The sequence below is a fragment of the Megalopta genalis genome, chromosome 2, assembly GCF_051020955.1.
Source record: "Megalopta genalis isolate 19385.01 chromosome 2, iyMegGena1_principal, whole genome shotgun sequence".
Lineage (NCBI taxonomy): Eukaryota > Metazoa > Arthropoda > Insecta > Hymenoptera > Halictidae > Megalopta > Megalopta genalis.
The window spans coordinates 13,961,953-13,986,064 of record NC_135014.1 but is presented as its reverse complement, the minus strand read 5'-3'; the positions used below and the strand labels follow the sequence as shown (position 1 = coordinate 13,986,064).

At 47.0% G+C, this 24,112-nt stretch overlaps 1 protein-coding gene across 5 annotated transcripts in view; it reads left to right on the top strand.

Moving 5' to 3' along the window:
* LOC117219298 (uncharacterized) overlaps nucleotides 1–23,822 on the top strand; it is a 42,157-nt gene extending 18,335 nt beyond the window's left edge. The window contains exons 3-8 of one of the 5 annotated variants that reach the window (XR_013032651.1): nucleotides 4,151–4,424; nucleotides 7,508–7,672; nucleotides 20,612–20,688; nucleotides 20,775–21,500; nucleotides 22,365–22,475; nucleotides 22,556–23,822. Coding sequence is in view for 2 of the 5 variants with exons in the window: in XM_033468336.2 (XP_033324227.2) it covers nucleotides 4,151–4,424; nucleotides 7,508–7,672; nucleotides 20,612–20,688; nucleotides 20,775–21,393 (1,135 nt within the window). In the remaining 3 variants the exon portion in view is untranslated. Of the gene's footprint in view, nucleotides 1–4,150; nucleotides 4,425–7,507; nucleotides 7,673–20,611; nucleotides 20,689–20,774 lie in introns of all 5 variants that reach the window. The other 4 variants (XR_013032649.1, XR_013032650.1, XM_033468337.2 and 1 more) reach the window with 4 other exon arrangements.
* The last annotated feature ends 290 nt before the right edge of the window (nucleotides 23,823–24,112 follow it).

Genomic DNA, 24,112 nt, shown 5'->3' with positions numbered 1-24,112 from the left:
AGCATGCCTCGTGATACCAAACGATCGCATCTCACAGATTCATGCCAGTCATCACTTTCATCTCTGCATCTCACGCATTCATTTTGGTTCCATTCGTCTAATAACGTGCCACTGTCTTGTAAAACTGGATTATCTCTGCTCGAGTCGTATGATTGTTGTAATTGTATTCTGCGTTTCTTCACGTTCTTCCCCCTTTTAATTGAAACATTCCTATGTTTCTTTGTAGTTCCTTTGTTCTTCTTTGTTTACCGCGTTTTCTGACCGTGACAGTTGCACTTGTTTGTGAAATTAAGTGCATACCGTTCGTTGAAAGAATACGGTTGTTGTCTCGCCAAGACAAACGGAGTTCTTTGGAAATTAACACTTAAACGACTGCATATTATTTCCTGTGTGCTTACTGTAAGACCGCGGTATGTACATTGCTGTATGCTTTCAACATCTTCTGGTGAAATTTTTACATCGGAATTGCCTTCAAAAGCTTCTAGATTTATGGTTCTAACCTTCTTTATCCGAACATCTTCATTTTCCGATTGTTCAGATTTGTTCGTCGATTGTTCGTCACAGCATCGAAACACGAGAGATCTCGCGAGGGGTCGTTCAGGTGTATAAACTATTTTCAACATGAAACGAAAGCAAATTCGCTTTGAAGAAAACCAGATAGAAGAGTAAAAATGCCGTCGAAGGATGAACAATTACTGTCGTCGAACTCTCCCGAATTAGTATGGTCGGTCTATACCTATAATTACGGGAGAGATCGACCGTATTTTTAATATAAAGTAAAAGTGAATAAATGCGTATTATTGAGGTTATAACAGTAGTTTTATGCATGACGTATCCCTTGAAAATTCAAATAGTATAAATAAACTTACCAATCTGCTAATTTGACTGCTAAGAACATATATTAGTGAGAAAACGTTCAGATTCGCCTAAAGCTGTAAACGCAATTTGTAAGATTAGGATACAGTTAATCAATTGATTAAAGTGTTTTCTGACATTTGGCACGGCGCCATATAGCGTCGTTTCGAGATACAGTAATGTCTCTCTAATTGACGCTCAATTTGGAAACAAAAATGGACAATTTTTTATAGTTACGAATTGTCAACAACTATAAAAATGAACTGCAAGGATCGAATAATCGTATCTCCTCTTCTCAAATTGTCCATTTTTGTGTAAAAGCTGAGCGTCAATTAAGGAGAATTTACTGTATTGATATTTATAGTATACTAAGCGTAAGAAATTTGTTTCACTGATAATTATTAATGTTATTGCATTAATTTGTATTCATTCAACCATATCTATTGTTATATAATACAGCAATCTTTTTTATTTGTACAATAGCTGTCCTCAAATCTTATATTACTATAAGTGAAATTGAATTTACTATAACGAAATTGAATTTTGTGACGCACGCAACAGCTACGCGTTTTACAGTTTTTTTTTTAATACAAAGAAATTTGATAATATTAAAATTACTTTGAAACGTGATAATAACAATTTTTAATGGCGCCATAGAGTCGCTACAAGAGTGCAAAGGGTTAAACTCCGCTCAATTTTTCGAACATTCTGTTGTTAAACGCTAAATAATATTATTTAGAAATTTGAACACATCGGCACAGACACAAAGCAGCGACATTTTTGAATTTTGTCCATCGACGGTCCGCGTTGTGCGGCGTTTAAATTAGAGGCGTATCGAGAAGAGGGATGGCGGTTGCTTGTCCGGGGGTGGAAATGGAAGTGGGTAAAGCGGAAAGCGGCGGCGGTGTGGGACCCGGCGGACGCGCGCCTAATTGGCCGCCTCGGCGCGGCTCGCGGCAGCTCGCAGCGGTTCGAAGCGTGTGCAGGCGACGCGGAGCGAAGCGAAGCGGAGGCCGCATCTCGGCTGGGTGTAGGCGGCGAGCCGCCCAGCTCGGGTGCTCCGCAGGCTCCCGAAGGGGATCTCCGCTACTCGAGTGCACGCTTAGTCGCGCGTTAGTAATTAGATCTGCGTCGTGACGCTGCTCGTCGCTCCCTTCGGCCGTCAACTTAGCGTGGCTCGTTTCTTCGATCCTCCGCCGAGACCCTTCGCCACCACCCTCGGCAACGGCGCTCCCCCCCTTCTCCCGTGTTTTCTCCCTTCTTCGCTGTTATTTGCAGAGACCCGAAGGGCAGAGCCGGAGAACCACCCCCTCGTGCTCGCGTGCGGCCTTCTTTCCTTCGTCGCATCCCCATCCGCGGCCCCATCCCCGTCTTCGTCGCGGTCTCGGCCACGGATCCGGGTTCTCTCTCGGTCTCGGTCTCGGTCGCGGCGCCGCGCGCCGAGGTGCGCGCGGGTTGCGCGCGAGCCGTGGGCGTGAACGTGTTCCCCGAAGGCGGGAATTCGCGAAGCTTTCTCGAGCGCGCCTTAACGAGACCGCGTCGACGAGAAAAGAATCCCGGTTTCCGCGATACGCCTCGCGAAGAAAGAAACACGGCCGGCGTTCCTCGGCCGACGTCGCTCGGCACGGGGAGTCGCGCGGGACGGAGGGCGGCGAGGGAGGAGGGCGACGGAGGGTGGATCGAAGGGGGCCACCTTTTCCCGCGAGCCGAGTTCAATTCATTAACAAAGGACGGCTTGATAAATAAAAGCATTACTCACACTCGTGGCGCTGGCGGGATGAATGCATACCGAGTCGACAAGGACCGAGGAGAAGACGTAGATAAGATCGGCGGGTGTCCCCGCGTTTTAGTGGTCGAGCAGCGGGGGGCCCGACACGGTATTAATGTTTGGCCTCCGAGGCAAAACATTCGCGCCAGCCTGATCCTCCGGCCGGCTACCCTCCCTGCCCCACTGCGCCACTGCGCCACCGACACCGCTCTCGCCGTCACCACGTTAACCCTAAAATTGGCACGATCCGCTTTCGACCGTGTATACAGCGAACGGGCCTCTCTACTCGGGACTCGTCCGACACCCGATCACCACCAGCCTCCTCTCCTCTCCTCTCCGCTCCTCGCTGCTTCGCAATCAACTGCGTCTCGTACGCGATCGCTAGGGGTGCGCCAGACCCGAAAATATCGGGAACTCGGGGTCCCGGATTTGTCCCTCGGGTACTCTGGAAAATTTCAAATTCTTATATGTTTTCATCGTTGTGGGTTATACGGTAAATTCTTCCCAATTAACGCTCAAATTGTAAAAAAAGAAATGGACAATTTGGGATAAGGAGATACGATTGTTCAAACCGTGCAGTTCGTTTTTATGGTTACCGATTGTCAGCAACCACGAAAACAAGCTGCGATGCTGAAACAATCGCATCTCCTCTTCCCAAATTGTCCATTTTTGTGCAGAATCTGAGCGTCAATCGGGGAGAATTTACCGTGCTTCGACTGTGCCACTTTTTGGTCTTGCTTCTGCTGTTGTATTTCGTCCGTTCTTCTCAGCTTTGTATTCATTTGTATTAGGTCTACCGGAAAGTTCTGTCTGATAATGTCATTGCAAATTTCAATAGATACGCACATACTCATTTGAGGCATATATTTTCGAAAAATGTTGCCCACAAATTGCCATCACGCTGGCAAGAGGTCATAAGTAACGACGGAAATGATATTGTACAATATAAATATTACTGAATTTATGAAAAATCTATTGTTTCCTTTCATTTCTCAAACGGACAGAACTTTTCGGTAGACCTAATATATTTGCAAACCCATTTTACTCGGACCAAAGTTACATCCTTTCTTTCGAATCAACATTAATATTTGACAATTACAAATAACTGTCGCAAAATTAGGATTCGGATGGAATCTTCCTGAATATCGATCGAAACCGACTCAACGCCCGCTATCCGAGGGTGAATCATGCTTCGATACGTTTCGCGTATTCAGCTAAAGACTTTGAAATGACGCGGAGCTACGCTTTCCGTCGCGAGAATGTTACAATGGAAACAAAAGAAAGTACATACTTTCGTGAGAAAAGTTCGCAATTGTAATTAAAATCGACATCGCGATTCCTTTAATTGCGCGATTTTTTCATTTCCCGAAGTTTTCGGGAATCTCGATAATTTCGGTGCTCGAGATAAAAAACGCGAGAAGCCGACTCGAAATATCGGGCACCCACCGCAGCGCACCCCTACCGATCGCGATAGATCGCTCGTCTCGATCTTGTCGCATCGTGCTCACTCGGCGGTTTCTTTTGCAGGAGAATGTTCCCGACGTGCCGAGTGTCGTTCAACGGGCTGAAGGCGGACAGTCGGTACGCGGTCCTGATGGACATCGTTCCGGTGGACAACAAGCGGTATCGGTACGCTTATCACAGGAGTTCCTGGCTGGTGGCCGGGAAAGCCGATCCCCCGGCACCTGCGCGCCTCTACGTCCACCCGGATTCGCCTTTTACGGGCGAACAGCTACGAAAGCAGGTCGTCTCCTTCGAGAAAGTCAAGCTGACCAACAATGACATGGACAGGCACGGCCACGTGAGTACCTTTTGCCCTGACTCGCCTTCGATCGGACGACCAAATCGATCGGTCCGTATCGCGACATTCGCGACCGGTTCGAGCGACGCCGATCTTCGATTCGTTCCAACTGCAGATCGCGAACACCTAGCTGTTTTTACGCGGAGTTTCGAGGCTTTCGGGCACGAGCCGCGTCCTCGTGGAATTAGCCTGAAAGCACCTATTATTGCGGGTGTACGATTTACCGCGGTGTTACGTTGTTGACACCGAACCTGTCATCGCCGGTCAAACGATCGGTTTCACATTTTTGATTTCGTAATTACTGAAGTCGCGAAGCAGCTTCGATTAGGAGTCGTTTAGTATACTGGATGTCCCAGTATTTGTTTAATAAATATTATATTATTATATGGAGTTCTAATAAAGGAACCATGCTCTAGAATCTTCAAATTAAATTCTCGAATCTTTCAGTCTCGATAGTACTGCTAATTTTTGTGTGATAGTTGTTTGAAAGCCGAACCGAGCATAGAAAGTGTGACAGCGGAGGGTCGAACTTTATTTCTGAAAAAAAGAGGAAATTGCAAAAATGATTAGGAGCAAAATACACGATCTTCTGAAATGAGATAGTGATTTTTGGACCATTTCGTAGAAATAGTGCACGCGCGATGCGATAGCAAGATCGTCGATCTCTATTAGATCATTTTTATTGTCGAAAAAGTGATACTGCCGCGTGAGGAATGAAGTGAACAATTAAATCAATATGCAGTGGCCCACAAAAGTGAACTAAATGACCCGAATTTTTTTTAAATGATAGGGAGACTAGTCTATCAAACACACATTTAGACACAGTCTATCAGATTTAGACAGTCTATCACACATTTTAAAATGCAATAATTATTTGAAAACTGAACTAAATGGCTTGAATTCTTTTTAGACGATATAGGGACTAATCTACTAGACGACGACTGAAATGCTTTTTCTTTTTTAATTTTGCTATTACTTGTAATGAAAAAGAAAAATTAAAAACCCTCGTTTTTTAACCTCTTTATCGAAAATGAAAATTTAAAAAAATGCCTTTTGTAGATCTCGTTAACTTATATGCGTGCTGAAAATTTGATCGAAATCGGTTAATCCAGAGTCGAGTTGCATGCGTTGAAGGATTATAAAAGCTGCATTTTTATCAAAATCGTGATAAAACCGTGATTTTTGCGGTCTTTAATTTATTGTAACCCGTAACAACATGAACCGATTCCGATAAAATGTTCAACATAAATCACCAAGGTCCACGAAAGATATTTTTTAAATTTTCGGTTTTAAAAAACGGGGCTTTTTAATTTTTCCTTTTCATTCCAAGTAATAGCAAAATTATAAGAAAAAGCATTTCAGTCATCTAGCAGACTGGACCCTCTACCATCTAAAAAAAAATTCAAGTAATTTAGTTCAATTTTCAAACAATTATTGCATGTTAAGATGTATACGAACACTTTTATGGGCCACTGTACTTGTCAGCGAGATATCAAGTTCTAACGAAGAAACCGAAGGGGTCCGAAGCGTTCAAATAATTTTCTCAAATTTTTCTGTCTCGACGTGCGTTGCTATTCTTTGAGTGACAGTTGTTTGGAAACTGAACGGGTTCTCAGCGACCCGGTATGACATACGTGGTCCGCACAGGAAGCGCGACAGCGGAGGGTTAATCCCGCGGACTAAAATACCGCTGCGTAGCGTACACCCACAGCAATGGGTACACTTGCCGTATTTTCCCAACGTGTCGCAAGCGTAGCAGCTAGAGCATCGCCAGTGGGTCGAAAGACGCAGCTTTTCTGCGTCTTTCCTTTCCGTCCGTGCTTTCGCGTCGGCACAGCATATATCGTCTCTTTGGTCGAATCTCCTTGGACACGCGCTTGTCTCTGTTCGGTCCGCGTCATTATGCCACGGCGACGGTGGCAACAACACTACCACCACCGCAAGCAACGGCAGCAGCAGCAGCAGCAGCAGCAGGGTCCTTAACACGTTGAGCGCCACGTCAGCCATCGGTGGCTGACACTGGACTTTCCGTTCAGGCCGCGTCAGCCATCGGTGGCTGACACTGGACTTTCCGTTCAGGCCGCGTCAACCATCGATGGCTGACAGCGTGTAACATGAGAACTCTAAAATTTTACACTATTTTACGGAATTACAGAAATTATATTTAAAATTTACTTAATTTGGTATCATTTCAGGATTAATGGGATTCATTGTAACATGGCAAACATAAAAATGGTTTTCCTTTACAAGTATTACAAAATGTTACAACACGCTTGGTCTTTCTCCTTGCCATCACTCTACCATCTTTTCTTACATTTTTGTCATAACACAATTTACAGTACTTTCGAACTTCAGAGACTTTTCCCGATTTTCTTTCGAGTTTGTGTTTTTTTCTGGATCTTCTTGCAATTCTGCTCGGTGGAATGTTTTCTTTGTCACAACTTGTAAGATGGACTGCTAATTGTTTCCGAAATTCGATAATGTTAATTTTTTTTCAAAGAAATCTTATCTGAGCGGGCCAAACGGTAAAGAAAACAAAACAGACTTGACGCGTAACGTGTTCTTTCAAAGAAATCTTATCTGAGCGGGCCAAACGGTAAAGAAAACAAAACAGACTTGGCGCGTAACGTGTTGAACCAATACCTATAGGTATCACGATACAAACGTAAACTATCTTTTATTGCGATCGGAAACACCGGCCTTACAATACCAGCGCGTAAAAGCGGCGCGCGTGGCCTGAACGGGATTGCTTTAGAAAAACGCGTGGCGCTCAACGTGTTAATTCATCGGATGACTGACGTAAATAGGAACTCCTCCGATCGGGTCAGCGGTTCTTCGCGAGGCTCATTTGGTATTCAGAGTGTTGCGCGCTGCCAGACGAAGCCAAAGCGATTCTTTCGGACGGTTATGCGAGGAACGCGCGAGAGCAACCGGGTGTTCCTAATTCGTGGCCTTTCGCTGTTCCGACTCTAGACTCGGTTCGGTCCAGGCATCCGGTCCACCGCGTCGAATTATTTATAAAGAAGAAAACCCCGGCCCAGAGATCACCGTGGTCTAATAAATTCGGAATTGCTGATTCGCAGTTGGTGCTGAACTCGATGCACAAATACCAGCCAAGGATCCACCTGGTGAAGCGGCCGGACTCGGGCACGGCCAAGCCGATCACCGACCTCGAGAAGGAGCCTCACAAGACCTTCATATTCCCGGAGGCCATATTCACCGCTGTCACCGCCTATCAGAATCAACTCGTAAGTGTTCCGCTTCGTCTCTCTGCGGCGGCCGCTCTTTCCTTTTCTTCCGGCGGTTTTTTCGCGTGCTCGCATCTCTCTCTCTCTCTCTCTCTCTCTCTCTCTCTCTCTCGTTCATTTAGACAGTTTCGGCGCGTTCGCGGCCTCACACGTGACCGGGACCGCTGTTTCGTCGTGGATCATAGTGGTTCTTCGTCGTGGTCGGTTGCTCGACCGCCGGAATTCCGGCTCGAACGATCGCCTCCTTGCCGAGGATCGAACATTGGTCCTCCGAAGTGCACGGCGCGCGCCGTTTGGTAATTCTGGTCGTGACGATTTAGTAACCGAGCCGTGGATTTAGCCTCGCGACGATTCCTCTTGCGCTCGCGCGCTCGTTCTACTTTGGATTCCCGGTTAGGCGCGCGAGAACGACGAGCATTATCGTATTTTACGATAGTCGTTTAGGAGCGCCCGCCTCATGTGTGGTCCGGCTCGCGTGCGGTTCGCTCGCATTCCAAGAGCGTCGCGGTGCCCCGGCGTCTGCGGTCTCTTCGACGGGCGCGCGTTCCTCTTCTGCTCTGCTCCGCTCCGCTTTGCTCGCCAGCATGCTCCGCGTCGCCGGCGAACACGCGACAATGCGACGATGCGACGGGAGGAGAAAAATCCGCTCGGCTTCGGAGCGAGAACGGGCGCCGAAGAACCCTCTCTCGGCTCCGATGAGAAAAGAAAACGGAGCCGATCGAGAGCGTTAACGGGTGGTCCGGTTAGCCACCCTCGTCGGCCGCGACAACTGCGAGAGCGCGAGGCGGCCGTTGATGACGATGATGAGGTGCGAAGAGATGCCTCGGCAATTATCTCGGCGCGGCCGGCTCCCTCTCTGTCTCTTCCTAAATCTTCCCGCTGTTGCCATCTAGTTTTTCGTGCACCGTTCCTTCCTTCCTCTACTTCCGTCCTTCCTCTCTCTCTCTATTTTTCTCTCTTCCGTCGCTTCTCTCTTTCTTTCTCTGTTTTCTCTCTCTCTCTCTTTCTCTCTTTCTCTATTTATCTCTCCCTATTTTGGTCTCTCTCTCTCTTTCTCAATTTTTCTCTTTCTATTTTTGTCTCTCTCTCTCTTTCTCTATTTCTCTCTCTCCCTCTATTTCTCTATTTCTCTCTCTCCCTCTCTTTCTCTCTTTCTCTCTTTCTCTCTCTCTATTTTTGACTTTCTCTTTCTCTATTTTTCTCACCCTATTTTATCTCTCTCTCTTTCTTTATTTTTTCTATTTTTGTCTCTCTCTCTCTCTATTTTTCTCTCTCTATTTTTTTATCTATTTTTGTCTATTTTTGTCTCTCTCTCTCTCACTCTTTCTCTCTCTATTTTACTCTCTCTATTTTTGTCTCTCTCTCACTTTCTATATTTTTCTCTTTCTTTATATCCTCTCTCTCTCTCTCTCTTCGTGTCTCCCTCTTTCTCTCTCTCGTCTCTTTGTTTCTCGGGCCAGATGAAATCGTCGAGGATGGTTTCGCGAGAAGCGGAGTCGCGATCTCGTTCGATCGACCGTCTCGAAACCGATTGGTCTCGGCTCGCTCGTCGCCCGTCGTTCGTCGTTATCGTGTTCGGGGACGTCGTCGTCCCCTCTCAGTCATCGTCCCCGGTCGTTGTCGTCGTTGACGAGGAGAGCTCGCTCGTTTAGCAGCGTCCGAGCTTTTTTCCGAGTCGCGCGCGAGCTACTGCGTATCGTTGCGGACGGTTTTTGTCTTCGTCTTGTCCCGAGCCTCCCTGCCGACTTCTCTCGTAACGACCTCTAAGCCATCTCGATTCGTCTTTCTCGGTCTCGCTCTCGCTCTCTCGCCCCGCGCCTCATAATTCATATCCTAACTGCCGCCGTCCTTCTTTCCTGCTCGCTCGGTCGCTCGGTCTCTCGGTCTCTCGGTCGCCGCCGTCGCAGCTCCTCCATCCGTTCTACCAGCTCTTATCGGACGGCGATGTGTCGTCTCTTCTAGGCGATTTCTGCGCTTCGAACGTTCTTCTCTGCGAAGATTTTCCGCATCGAAAATTCTTCGCTTCGAAGGCTCTCCTCTTCCAGGTCCTCTTTCAGGCCCTCTTCCAGATCCTCTTCCAGGTCCTGCACCAGATCCTCTTCCAGATCCTCCTCCAGGTCCTCCAGATCCTCTTCGAAGATTCTCCGCTTTGTAAGACAGTATATTATAGATGGGCCGCCGAGCGGGCTGGTATACAATGTACAGTGGCCCACAAAAGTGTTCGTATACCTTTTAGAACTGAAGAACTTTTTTAGAACTGAAGTCACTAGGTGACTTGAATTGTTTTTAGATGATATATGGACTAGTATACTGGATAATGACTAAAATGTCTTTTTGGTAAATTTTGCTATTATTTGTAACGACACAAAGAAAGAAGATAGAGAACTCTCGTTTTTTTAACTTTTTTATCCGAGCCTATAACGAAAATTTGAAACATGCATTTCGTAGATCTCGGTGACTTGTATGCACGTTGAAAATTTTATCGAAATTGGTTGACGTTGTTACGAGTTACAGATAATTAAAGATCGTTAAAATCGCAATTTTGTCTAAAAAAGCTATAAAGCTTTTAAAAAAAGCTATAAGAAATCTGCAGTTTTTGGAATCTTTCAACGACTGTAGCTTGACTCTGGGTTAACCGATTTCGATAAAATTTTCAGCATGTACATGAGTTACCGAGATCTTGGAAAGGCCGTTTCTAAATGTTTGTTATAAGCTCGGATCAAAAAGTTAAAGAACGAGATCTTTTTACTTTTCTTGTCATTCCAAGTAAGAGCAAAATTAAGAAAATGCATTTCAGTTATTCGTGGATAAATATGATAAAGTGTATATATGAATTAATATATATACTAATATATATGAACTAATATAATATGTGTAAATGAACTAATCTCGTGGATTAGTCCCTCTATCATCTAAAAAAAAAATTCAGGTCATTTAGTCCAGTTTCCAAAAAAGTTATTGCGTTTTAAAAGGTGTTCGAATACTTTCGTAAGCTATTGTATATATACTATTGTATATATATTGTATGTATATACACATACATACATACACGCACGTACATAGTCTGTTAAGTTGGTCCTGTCTGTTTTATTTAAAGTCTCCCTGATCACCCGACTCAATACAGAGTTAAAATGGCTTCGAGTGCAAAGGATTAACAAACTTCTAACTCCTAACTTTGTAATTACAAATATTTATGCTAAAATCACAGAGGTATAATGTATGTTACGCTTCATTTTATATGAAGGCAAATCGGTAATTATTCGGAACAGGATCTTCAAATCCTGCTAGAGCCAACATTTTATCGAAGAACATCGAAGTTCAACAGAAATATTCAATGTCGCTAATCGTTCACGTTATACATTCTCCTATCGTTTCTCCCGATTTCTAGAACAATTTACGTTTCATTCGAAGAAAAAGAAAAATCATTCCTCTGTCCCGCTCCCGTCAAAAGTGTTCCAACGGTTTTGACGCGAACTTGACCATATTTTTCCCACTGCGTCGCCGGCGGTTGTACAGGAAGAGAGCGAGAAAGGCGTGCTCCGCGGTAATACCTGTGTACGCAAGAAATCGCTGGAGGGTATGCGGCTCGTGTGACAACAATAACGTGCACGTATCCAGGAACATATGCGTGACAAAAGATGTCGCGATTGTATTCTGCTTCGCGTGATCCACCGTACACCCGAGCCTTCGTTTCGGTGCGAAGGTCCGCGATTACAGCGTCGCGGAAAGGGCTTATCTGGGCTCGAGTCCTCCGATCCGTGGGAGTCAGATAACGGCAGCCCCTCGAAACGGTCCGAAGATTCGAGGGGCAAAAAGGAAGGAAACGATCGACTCGATTACGCGGCGAACATTGTTTCTCGCTGGAGAAGCGAGCGGAGCCGGGCCGGCCGCGTTCGCGCTCGCCGGAGCAGAAGGGACGTTTGGAAGGGTGCCAACGGTTTCGGGAGGGCTTCGTAAATTCCGGTCGACGGTCGTCGAACGACGAGCGATAAACGTCACGGGAACACCTCCTTCTCCCGGGATCGTTAAGAGCGGTTAAAGTTTCGCCGGTTTGTTTGGCCGGTCGGCGCGGTCGCGGTTTCGAATGGCGCGCGGAACAAGACGGATCGAATCGAGTGCTGCGGAAAGGTCAGCGAGGGAACGACGCGAAAGCCAACGAAAGCTGCCGCGTGGGATCGAGAGCTCGATCGGGCGACGTTGCATCGAGCGATTTAGCTTACAGTCGCACGAGCGTCAGTCAAATCGACGGACGTCGCTCGTCTCTTTTTGTTTCGCTGGTAAACAAGCGAGATTTCATCTTGTTTTACTCGTGCTGAAGAATTGTTAACAAAGGTTAACCCTTTGCACTCGAGACTATTTTAACTCCAAAATGGAGACATTTGTTTCAACCTTATAGCACTTCCATTTGGTATGATCGTTTTTATTTGGTACATTTGAAATTGAACCCGTATGCTTGTTACTTCTATTATTTATATAATAATAATATATTATAAATAAATAATATATATTATATAATATATATAATATGATATATATTATAAATAATAATATTATATTTATTTCTATATATTAATTGTCAAAACAATTTATCGAACACAGACAAATTTAATAATGTGAAACTTCTTTCGGAAACGGTACAGTAATTTTTAGCGTGGTCTTGGAGTCGTCACTCGAGTGCAAAGGGTTAACCCCTTGACATACCATTTTCGTCATTACTGCGATTAGAAGATTTTCGATTGCAATAATTTCTTAGAAGGGAAAGAGAATTGATGCTTGTCGTGTGCCTAAATTGACTTGAATGCTTAAATATTGACGACAAGGAATTAGAATTTTATTCTAATTTTAAAGAACAGAATAACATCTGTGCTCGATAAGTTATTAACCCTTTGCACTCGAAGCTATTTTAACAGTAGATCTAAAATAATTTGTCTGGCTTATAGTATTTTCATTTTATATGACAAAATGTATTTTATCCATATGAAGTTGAGTTTTGTGACTCACAGAACAGTTACACTTACAACAATTTTTTAAATCTAAACTTTGTCAATATAAGACAAATATAACAAATTTTAATGATGTCTCAGGGTCACCACCCGAGTGCAAAGAGTTAATAGAAATTTTCATGACGAGTCGGACTCGTCAAAGCACGGCAAGGGGTTATGTAGATATGTATTTGGATTTGTATAACGTCCTCTGTTGTTTCGTCAATCGAACTGTAAACACGCATCGATTCTACTATAATATAAAAAGCGTATTCTGAAGTGTGTTAAACATACATATATATGCTTTGTTCAAATTAAAAATTACACACTTAGTAGTGGAAAGTTTTAGTAGCGGAGAACTTAAAGGTAGGATTTTCTATAAGCGTCGGACGCGAACGGCTGGACGCATGCGTTCGCCGCTTGCGACTGGACGCAACGTGCGCGCGCAGATCATATTTTCTGTCAGACGCGTGCGACCGGACCCGTGCTTCGCATATCATTTGCGTGCGATGCATTTATTATTCAGCATGTAATAAACAACTTTTAAAACAACTCTTTGTTATGTAGCGTGCAGTAAAAGATAATAAGATAATAAAATATAAACGGGGTTGAGTCACATAACTCGCAGACTCCATATAACTTTTGAGTTATGCATTAAATTTAAAAAATCTCTCAAATACAAAAGTTGTCGAGTTTTAAGTGGTGGTGGGGAAACGTTCACTGTTTTGTATATAGCGTAATTTTCGAAATTTCAATAGCCTTTTTTATTTAAATAGAAAAAGGTACATTTTTCACATCGTAAATCGAAAGAACGTTCAATTCCGGAAAGCGAATCTGAGAAATGAGATAAAGCGATGTTATTCTTTTCACGTTAAATCTGAAGCGTTGTAAAATAAGGGAAAAATAGAGAATGTGAAAATCTATGAGAAATAATGTTTAATAAGTCGTGAAACAATTATTGTGAAATAATAATATAATAAGAATATAATAAGAATATCGTGAAAAATTATATCATTATATACAAAAATTGCAATTCTCTTCGAATATTTTAAGTTTACAAATAAATTGTCAAGGTTCAAAAATGTTTCTACTACATTCTATCTATTTTTTCCTTGTTCTATAGCATTTCAACACTAACGTAAAAAACGAAACAGCATCGCATTATCTCGTATCTCTGAAAAATTCTTCGATTTCGAAACAACTTTGCCATTTCGCCGAAACCGCGCGTCGCGGTTTGCGGTTCGCGACAGAGAAATCGCGATCGAGGAAACAAGGAACGAGGAACGAGGAAACAACAATGAACGGCTAGGTGTCGCCTCGCCTCGCCTCGACTCGACTCGACTCGTCTTGGGACGGACGCGTTTAGAGCGGAACCCGGGAGTAATTGCCGCGTAATCGTAATCGCGATCATCGCGCCGGAAAATTCCCGCGGCAATAAATCGCGGGTCGTTATCTTTCTACATAGTTTGCGGCCGTATAGCTGGGCTAATTAGCTGCTCGCCGCCGAAACGGGAGCAACTGTCTGCTAAGTCGTTTCACGTTTCGTAAATCCCGGAGAAAACAGTGCGCCGACGACGGGACCGGACGGCGCGGTGCGACGCGACTCGACGCGACTCGACGCGACCTGACGCGATGCGACGCGACTCGACTCGACTCGACTCGACTCGACTCGACTCGACTCGACTCGACGCGACTCGACACGACTCGACTCGACACGACTCGACTCGACGCGACTCGACTCGACGCGACGCTCGGAATCGAACGGGAAGAATACAAAGCGGTGGGACGCGGAAGAAAATCTGCGAAGGGGGAGGACAGGTATCGCGAGTAGGCGTCGCGCGAATGCAGCACGAACGTGAACGGCAGCGGCGGCGGCGCGGCGGCTGCGGGAGCAGAAGCGGGAGCTAAAGCAGAAGCAGCGGCAGAAGAGGAAGAGGCGGAGGAGGAAGAGGAGTCGATAGGTTTAGTTGGCTGCGGGCGACGGCGTCGGCGCGCACGAACGAAAGAAAACATAAATAATCGCGTTCGAATGAGACAGGAGCGGTCGAAGGGGGGGACGAGAAGCCCTTCGCCGTGAAGTACTGCGGAATCCGTTTATTATGATCACTTTGGGACTTACAATTTTTTTGGAGAATAACCGGCTGACAACGTTGCACAGACGATGCGAAATTTTCGTCGTCGACGTCGATTTGTTAGAAACAATTGTGATATTTATCACAAATGATTGTGATATTTGTTGCAAAACAATTGCGAGGTTTGTTGCAAATAATTGTGACGTTTTTTGCAAGTATTTGCGACGTTTGTTGCAATATTCAGTTGACGATACCGAAAAGTGTTTCGAATAAAAGTTGAACGGTTTCGGAGGACATATAATCTGACGTTGGTAAAATTTTTCTAGGTCAATGCGCGAAGAAGATACCAAGAACAATTCCATTTTTTAAAATGGAATTGTTGCTTTTATTATTATTTGCATTTTTGTTGGTCCGATCGATGCTGCTCATAATTTTCTACATGACGGTACTATACCATTTATTGCGAAAGATCATCGGTCTAGAAGATATTTGAAGTCAAATTATTGAGAAACAGCTAATACTCGTCACATTCGAGATATCATTTTTTAACGGATCTTCGTAAACAAACGTCTGTGTGTACAGACAAACGTTAAATACGAAACTTGAAAATACCTTCCAAACCAATGATCCACCGTAATAAGTATCTTAGTACTTTTATATAGAAAATAAGGAGCTGCATCGACCGGCGCAACAAAAAATATGCGATTCCATTTAAAAAAGTGAAGTTGACCTTCGCATCTTCTTTACGCGTCGACCTAGAAAGATCTTGCTAATATCGGATTACGTGGCTCCGGAAACTATTCGATATCTATTCGAAACATTTTTCGGTATAATGAACGGTTTGCGAGATATTCGACTGGATCGATTGAAATGAGTCACCCTGTACGTATGAACTATCTAGATTTCAACATTTTTAGCACAGAGGGTTTTGGGACCGGCTAAATTACGCCAACGCTGGCCGACCGATAACGTGATCCGCGATTATAATAGTTTCAACGCGTATTAGGAGTTACCTAATGGCTCGTTTACCGTGAATCCACGCGCAGGAACAAGCAGAAGCGAGCCGATTGCTTGGCCGTTCGGGGGCGGGAGCCGCGCGAATCCGCGAAGATCGAATCGTATCGCCGATGAGGCCCAGAGGAATGGCGCGGCGGAGGGGGAAATGGAAGCAAACGGAGTCACAGCGTGACAGAGGTAACAGCGGCGGAGTAGTGGCAGCGGTAGCGGCGGCAAGGCAGCGCAAAGGGCACTAAATTGTGGCGCGAGCGAACCGAGCGTGGCCAGCCACGGGACCCCTTCCCCGATCTGCACGCGCGTCTCTATTAAATCTATTATTAGCAGCGAGCCGGGTGCGAAAGCATCCCTTTCAATTACCTACAGTTTCATTTTGCTTGCCGAGCTTCTGCGGAGAAATCAACGGTTTCTCTCTCTCTCTCTCTCTCTCTCTCTCTCTCTCTCTCTTTCTTTCTCTGGCAAAATGTTCACTTCTCGCAGACTCTCGGAAAGATCGGTGCCGATCGAAACCAGCAAAATAGGACGTCGACGCGGCGAGACTGAAAAGCACGCGAGTCGCGACGAGAACAAGTCCCAGCAAAATTCTTCTCGAGAATCGATCGGTCCCGCGAGGAAACCCCGTCCAACGCGTTCGCAAATCCTCTCTTAATTGTTCTTGCGTTAACGCCAGGTTTACCGTCGAAATGACGGGTCACTAATTTTTTCATTTACTCGGATTAATCGGATTGCAAAGAGGTCAAGATTTCCGAGTTATTTGTTCGATGTATAAGGTGTTTCGTTTAACCGAGTACGGTGAAATCTCTCGGAATGTATCGAAGCTACGGAAAATATGTTTATACAAAAGCTGTTCAGTGTGAAAAAATATCTTACGCGGTATTAACAATTTCTTCTTTTCGTTCGTACAACGATGAAGGATATTTCGAGGTCAATTTGATTTTTTTTTTAAATCGGACCGTGCAGTTTTTTCTATTCGTATTACGACTGCATTCTGTACGCGTTACTCGCGTGTTGCTGCAGCAATAAAAGTATTGCAATAGCACTCGTTCAAAATCGGATTAAACGTCTTATTGTTACTCTGATAAACTAATAGAAAACGGCTGCTTTTACTGCATCGTAAATCTAGTGTCAAATGAATTCTCGGATAGCTGATTATTTCAACAGAATCTGTCTGTATTTACGCGAAAGTTCTGAAACCGTGGCGTTGCAACAACACGACTCTGACTCACGCGAGGTGTGCCTTTAGGCTAACTGTAACAAACGTTTTACGTACATTCTACATGATTTATTATTTATAAGCGAGAAGAAAAAACCCTTCGGTTAACAATATACGAGTGGGTGAGAGAATGACAGTGGCGTGAGTCACATTTCGCACACTGCGGGAAACAATGAGTGTTATTGTTTACTAATTCGTGTATCGTTTACCGACCAGGTTTATTATTAAATCGTTTGGAGCACGGTTAATTTATGTAGTCGCTTCATAACTGATTTCGCTGGTTTTCTCAACCCTTTGCACTCGAGTGGCGACTACGAGGCGCAAATAGAAATTGTTATGTCACGTCTCAAAATAATTTGTGTCACAATATTCGATTTCATAATAGTGCATAAAAGTGCGTAAAAGCGCATAAAATGCACTAGGTCATATAAAATGGAGAAAACGTGGGTCGGAAAAATTGTTCGGAAGTTTGCGTTAATTCGGCTTCGAGTGCAAAGGGTTAACATTCTGACATCTTTAGATTGGGACTTACGCTGCTGTGATACTAAAACGTTCGTACGGAGATCGATAGATCGAAGAACATTCGATAACGCTGTCGATCATTTCGAAGAGAAATGCATATTGATCCTTGACCCGCGATTACCGGATCGTTTTGACCCAGTGCACTTAAATCGTCGCCTAATTAGTCAATTTTCAGCGATTGAATCAAATTAAGGGACGTTACACTAGGAACCATAGAAACACTGATTACTCTACATCAGGGGTGTCAAATTCAAAAGCTAACTTGGGCCAAATAAACAACGCTTAACTTTAGGTGGGCCGCAAAAAAAAATCAATGTTCATAGAAACAAATATTTTTATTTTGACTAGTACATTGTAATAAACACATATATAAAGTTAAATTATTGTTCACGTCCTGATACTTGACATCTCTTCTCTGATACTATCTTTCCTATTTCGGGAGAAATTTTATTGGCCGAGACTATTTCTATTTTATTTTTACTTCGCGTCGGATATATTGGCTGGGCCGCAAAAATGTTCATCTAGGGCCGCGAGTTTGACACCCCTACTGTACATGATGTATCCACAAAAATATGTTCGGCGAAGCTGAGAACCGTCCTAAATATCGTCAATTGTACGATCGTGAAAAATTCCACCGTCCACGAATCGAATACAAAACGTGACACGAGATACCGCGATTCCATGTGCACGTCGATAAAATAGATGTCTAACTTCGCCAACTTTCATCGTCGATCCGCGGTCGGAAATGGTTAAATACCTGTCCCGCGATCGCAGCGTATCGCCCGTTCGTTCGCAGGAGATTAGTTTGCGTCTTGTAAGAACGCGAGCTTCTTTGCATAGCGGTGGTAGAGCCCGTAGCCGAAAAGGCCTCCGGTATCGCGCGGCGGTTTCGCGAGCTCGGTCCGCTCGGTTCGCGATCGGCAGCGATTGTTCCGGGAGTCGCGACGCTGCGGAGGGTAACGAACTCCGTCGCGGAGGCACGACAAAAATCTCGGACATTTTTTTTGTCGACGGCTCGGCTCGGTATCCCGGCCCGTAGGATATACAGAGTAAAATATCTGGCCGCTCGCGCGGTCAGTGGCTGGAACGATTTATTCGTTGCCGACGATGGTTTGGCATCGACCGAGAGGAAGAGAGCCGCGCACAGCCCGCGAGCAAATTTATCACGGCGAGCAACACCCTGCGCGTTCGCCGCGGACGCTGTAAATCGGTCTGGGAAGTGGTCCAACCGTTTGGTCGAGCCGTGTCAACGAAATCGTATAACTTCTTCGCGGCTGGTTGAGAGAGAGAGAGAGAGAGAGAGAGAGAGAGAGAGAGAGAGAGGGACCACCGCGACAGCCTCGACGAATCCCGATTTTCCCGAGCGGTTTTTCCGCCGATCCGCGAGGGAGGACCCGTCGCTCGAGACCTCGTCTCCTCGTCGCGGAGGTGCTAGGTGGCGCGAACCGAGGCGCATCGACGCGTCGCGGGCCCTAAATTAATCGACGCTCGTCGCTCGGCTCTCGACGATTGATACGTAACGCGGCCGGGACACAGTGGCGAGAAAAGCGACGAGAGAAGACGAACCGTGCAGCCGCGTCGCCCCGGGGCAAAACGAGCTGCACGATATCAAAGAGGCAAGCTTCGCGGCCGGAGTTGCGACCGCGGGTCGATTTCAAAGACGCGGCGCGACGCGCTCGGCTGCGATATTACCGCTCGCTCGGTAGCGGGGAGCCATCGTAAAACGAGCAAGCGAACCGGCCGAACGAGGCGGTCGAGACGCGGAACAGAGAGGAGGAGGAGGAGGAGGAGGAGGAGGAGGAGGAGGAGGAGAGTGGTGGCCGAGAGGAGAACGCGGGTGGTGGAGGGGAGGGAGAGCGAGAGAGGAACGAGCAGTCAAGCCGGAAGACGGCGAAGGGAGTAGGGTGGAGGGAAATAGTAGCGCCTCGCGCCTCTCGTCGCTCCGGTGGTCGTCGCGGAACCGAACCGAATGGAACGGAACGGAACGGAACAGAACGGAATGGAACGGAACGGGACGGATCGTCGTGGAAGTAGCTAGACGACGGGAAGGACGCGACGGACGAGGAGGACGAGGACATAGCTGACGGCGGAGGTGGGCCAGATGTTTGGCTAATGATGTCAGCGGAATCGTAACTAAAACCGAGGCAGCTCCAGGCTTAGCGCGGCTTAGCCTCGGCTTTGAAGGAAAGAGTCTTATTACCAGGCTGCACGTGCTGCTCGTGAGCGCGAAACCGTAGGGTAATTGGACCACCCACTTGACACCGACTCTGTCGTCCCTCTTTCTCTCTCTCTCTCTCTCCGCATCCCCCCTCCCCTAACTCCCTCTTCTCTGACCTCTCCATTCCGGCTTTCCGGAGGAGCGCAGAGCGGCTCCTTTTACCGAGCAAATAAACTTCTGGCTCGCGGCCTGCGACGGCCGATCTTCCGGAAAACATCGGACCTGGCGACGCGAAGGTTTCGCGAGCTGGACCAGCAAATTCCCCCCAGTCCGGAATCCGGAAGCTCCGTCCGCTCGCCTGAAAAAGGAAAGGTGCGACGCAATCCCCGGAGAGGATCCTTCGCGGAAGCGGCCCGGGGGACCTTGACATTCGACTGCTAATTGGGGGCGCCGGTCTGATCGGGGCCACCTGTGCATCCGTCGTGTCTCGTCGCGTCCCGTCGCTTCCCGTCGCCCGGCCGTCGTGGGTGGGCCCCGGCGGGTAACGCGAAACGACCGACTTAGGCTGGATTTCCGCGGGGCTCCGTCGGGCCAGCGTCGGTTTCGAGAGCTCGCGATCGGAACAAGCGATTCCGATGGCTCGTAAACGAGGTGTATCGCCCTTCCATATCCGTCGGGCAGCCGCTTCTCCCTCGGGCACCCCCGCCGAACCCGGGACAGAGGACGAATCGTTTTCCCGCCTTCTTCTAATTTTACGAGCCGTTGACTCCCGATCGATGGAACGAACCGTTTCGAAACGGCCGGTCGTTTCCCGACAGGCGTCGTTACCGTTCCGGTGACGTAATGTCGCGTCGCGCGGCGTCGTCCCGTCCCACCCCGCCCAACACCCAACCCTGCCCATCGGCCTCGCCTCGCCGATAAACGAGATCGAATAGACGATTCGCCAACGAATCGAGCCTGTTTCTCTTTCTGTTGCAGATCACCAAGCTCAAGATCGACAGCAACCCGTTCGCGAAGGGTTTCCGGGACTCGTCGAGGCTCACCGATTTCGAGAGGTAAATCTTGGGAGTAGTCGGCGCGCGAGAACGGTCGCGACGCGTGTGGCGGGCCAGAGCGGCGGAAAAAATGCATAATCGAGCAGCTTCCCTTTCAGGGAGACGATGGAGTCGATGCTGGCGGAACAGCAGTCGCTGAGGTTTCCCCATCGACTTCCGTTCGAGATGGATCAGTTGCAGGCGGGCGCGGTGAACAATCTCAGCCTGGAGGAGAAGGCGTTGTGGGCGGCCAGGTCGCAGATGCTGCTGCGAGCCGCGGCGGCCGTCGCCGTCAGCCCGTACGCGCAGCTCGTCGGTCCGGCGTTGGTTTATCCGGGAGCGTCGCCCGCGGGGACCAGCCACCAGCAGCAGCACCAGCAGCAGCAACAACAGCAGCAGCAGCAACTGGGACACCTGTGGTGGGCCTCGTCGATAGGGCCGACCCTGTTCGCGGCGGCTCACCAGCAACAGCAACAGCAGCAACAGCAACAGCAGCAGCTGGCGGGCTCGAGCACCCAGAACCCCGGCCAAAGTCCGGCCGCGCCGCGACCGCTCTACCCTTCCGCGCTCGCCCTGGCGCACCACAGATTCTCCCCTTATCACACGACTCCCGTCGCCCCGAAGTCCTCGACGCCGCAAGGCTCCTCCATGTCGCCCGCGAGAAGGACCACCCCCTCGCCGACCGACAGCCTCGGCAGAGACGCGCAGGACCTGTCGCCCTCGTAGTCGTCGCCGTCTGTTCTCGCGCTCGATCCTCGACCGTCGCACACCGGTCTCGCCAACAAGCCTCCCATGGCCAAAACTCAAGGCTTTAGGTTTGACGTACTGAAAAGGTTTGTCTCTTGAACGATGACGATTCTGTGTCGCGATACGCGGCGCTCGAAACACGAAATCATACAATTCAAAGTGGAATCGACTCTTTGCGCTCGAACGACGACTCGGAGGCGCCACTGAATATTGTTTTTCTTTTTTTTGGAGCTGTTAAAAATGTAGGTAACTAAGAGCAAATAAGCTCAATTTCATATGCCGCGATACAAAATTAATAGAAAATCAAAATGCGCTTCGAGTGCGAAGGGTTTTCGACGACGGTTTTGTGTACAGAGTGTCTCGTTGTACCTGGAACCTACTTCAGGAATAGATTCTAGATTTGGAATCGATAAGAAAAAGTTCGTGTTCCTATTCGACCTTGTTTTCCACTTACGGCGAGTACCTGTTTTATCGCACCGTATTTGTTCGCCTTTGCAACAAATGGTCGAAACGAGCTCCTCGCATTTGAACACATCCTGGAAACGTTTCATCATCGACTGTCCTATCCTTTTCATTTCTGTCCATCCTGTCGAAAAAACACCTGCAGGCTTGTGTTCAAATTCGTGGAGCCGCTTTCGAACATTCGTTGCGAAGATGTGTAAATACGGCGTGTTAAAGAAGAAACTCGTCGTAACTCGAAAACAATGTCAAAGTGAGACCATATGTTTATACAAACTTATTTTCATGCGTGGAATCTTTTTCTCAAGTGGGTCACACCTACCGTGGAACACCCGGTATATTGCATATCGAATTTGAAATATCGAATCTAGTTTCGATCAGTTCTCGATCCATGTATAAACAACAGCGTCGAAACAATAATTCAAATCTCGAGGAGTATTATAATAATACTGTCGAGTGTTCGTTAGTACGAGATGTTTTTTTATACGTAGGCTTAAACAATGACGCCGAGACGAGCAAATGAATTTTATGTGCAAACTCCGGCAACCTTTGCGTCTACAATAATTTCAACAAACAGATGCCGACTGTATTTCGACGCCTGGGTAAGCAGTCGAGTAGAGCGGCATGCGCGCTCGACACTGAACGCTCGTATCCAATTTTAAAACGAACCACGATTTTTCAGACATTGCCCATGATCCGGCAAAAAAGAAAAACGTTTCCAAGAAGAGTTGGTCAGTATTCTACAAATTGAAGTCGGGTCACTTTTCTACAAGTTGGAATAGAAAAACCTGCAAACAAGAATTTCTTTTCATAAAACACGCTGGTCATCTTGATTTTTAAAAAATGTTAACCATTTGCAGTCGGAATGGCGATTCCAAGGCGCTATCAAAGGTCCTTATATCGAAGCAATTTTACAAATTTCGATATTGTCACATGAAAACGAGTCTCAAAATCATTTAAAAACATTGTCGAAATTACAACACAAAATTCAATTGCACAAATGTGCAATACATAAAACTCACTAGATTCTGTAAAATGAAAAAAAGGCTATTTTCGACGACGAGTTCAAATGGGCCGACTGCAAAGGGTTAATGCAAATCTTCGACTCGATAATATTCTAGCTGGTGTTCGCGACGAATTCAACGATCGGCTAACACTGCAACCTTGAACCTTGAAAGAACGGTGAAACGATTTCGGTCGAAGAAAGCGAATTCGCAGACCGTTGTGCGTCGATCGGCTCGAAAACCTGGGGACCATTTGTCGGCGTTGTTCCGCGCCTCCTCCACTTTCGCCCTCGCCTTCTCCTTATCGTCCGTGCCCGGAACCGATCCACCACCACCTTCGAGACCACGGAGAGAAGCCGACCGACAATTTCTCTTCGTCTGGTATTCCACCGTCACGGACCGAAGGGAACGAGAACGAAAGCGATCGCTTTCGGGGGGCAGCGCGAATCCGAAGAACGCGCGTGCCTGCATTCTCGAGCGAAGCTCGATGATCCTCGGGATGCACGGCGATTTCTGATGTATGTGTATATAGGTATATATATAGCTGTGGATTTACAGGTCTTAGGTAGTATCGTCGACATCGTTCGTGTAACATAAGTTGTATATTTCCTTATCATGACTTACCGTTATCGTTATCGTTATTTATGTTTCGAATCCGTACTGGACGCGGGAGGACACGGGACGCGGAGCCGCTCGGGAAACGGGCCACGCAGGAAATAAGAGAGAACGATGGCGAAGAGAATTCGGACGGTCCGTTCCCGGAGCGGCAGCCGCGGGCCGCGATATCTCGCGGTAGCTTGATCGACGATTGTCATCGCCGCGAGGCGGTTAGCCTTAGACTAGAGCGTTATATCGTTGATGCTTGTGTTGCGAAGACTCGTACCTATTGCTGTGCAAGCTGTTCCCGTGTAAATAAACCCTAATAAACTCTTGTACCGAGCCTAATCGCTGGTTCGTATAGCCCGACACCCACCGTTCCCGCAATCTCCTTCGCCGGGTTTCTCCTCCAGCGACCGCGTTCGGTTTACCGAGAACAGGACTACGCGTTTAACAGCGTGTCGTCGCGCGATCCTCGAGCGATCCGCCAGCCGACCGCGCGATTAGGGGATGAAGTCTCGAGCAGCTGTAACACCCTGGTCGGGACTGACCGCGAAACTATGATTCCGGTGCGCGTCGCGCCGCGAAGCCAGGTAAGGAAACGGAACGCGATAGCTCGCGCGCGCGCGCGAGCGAGC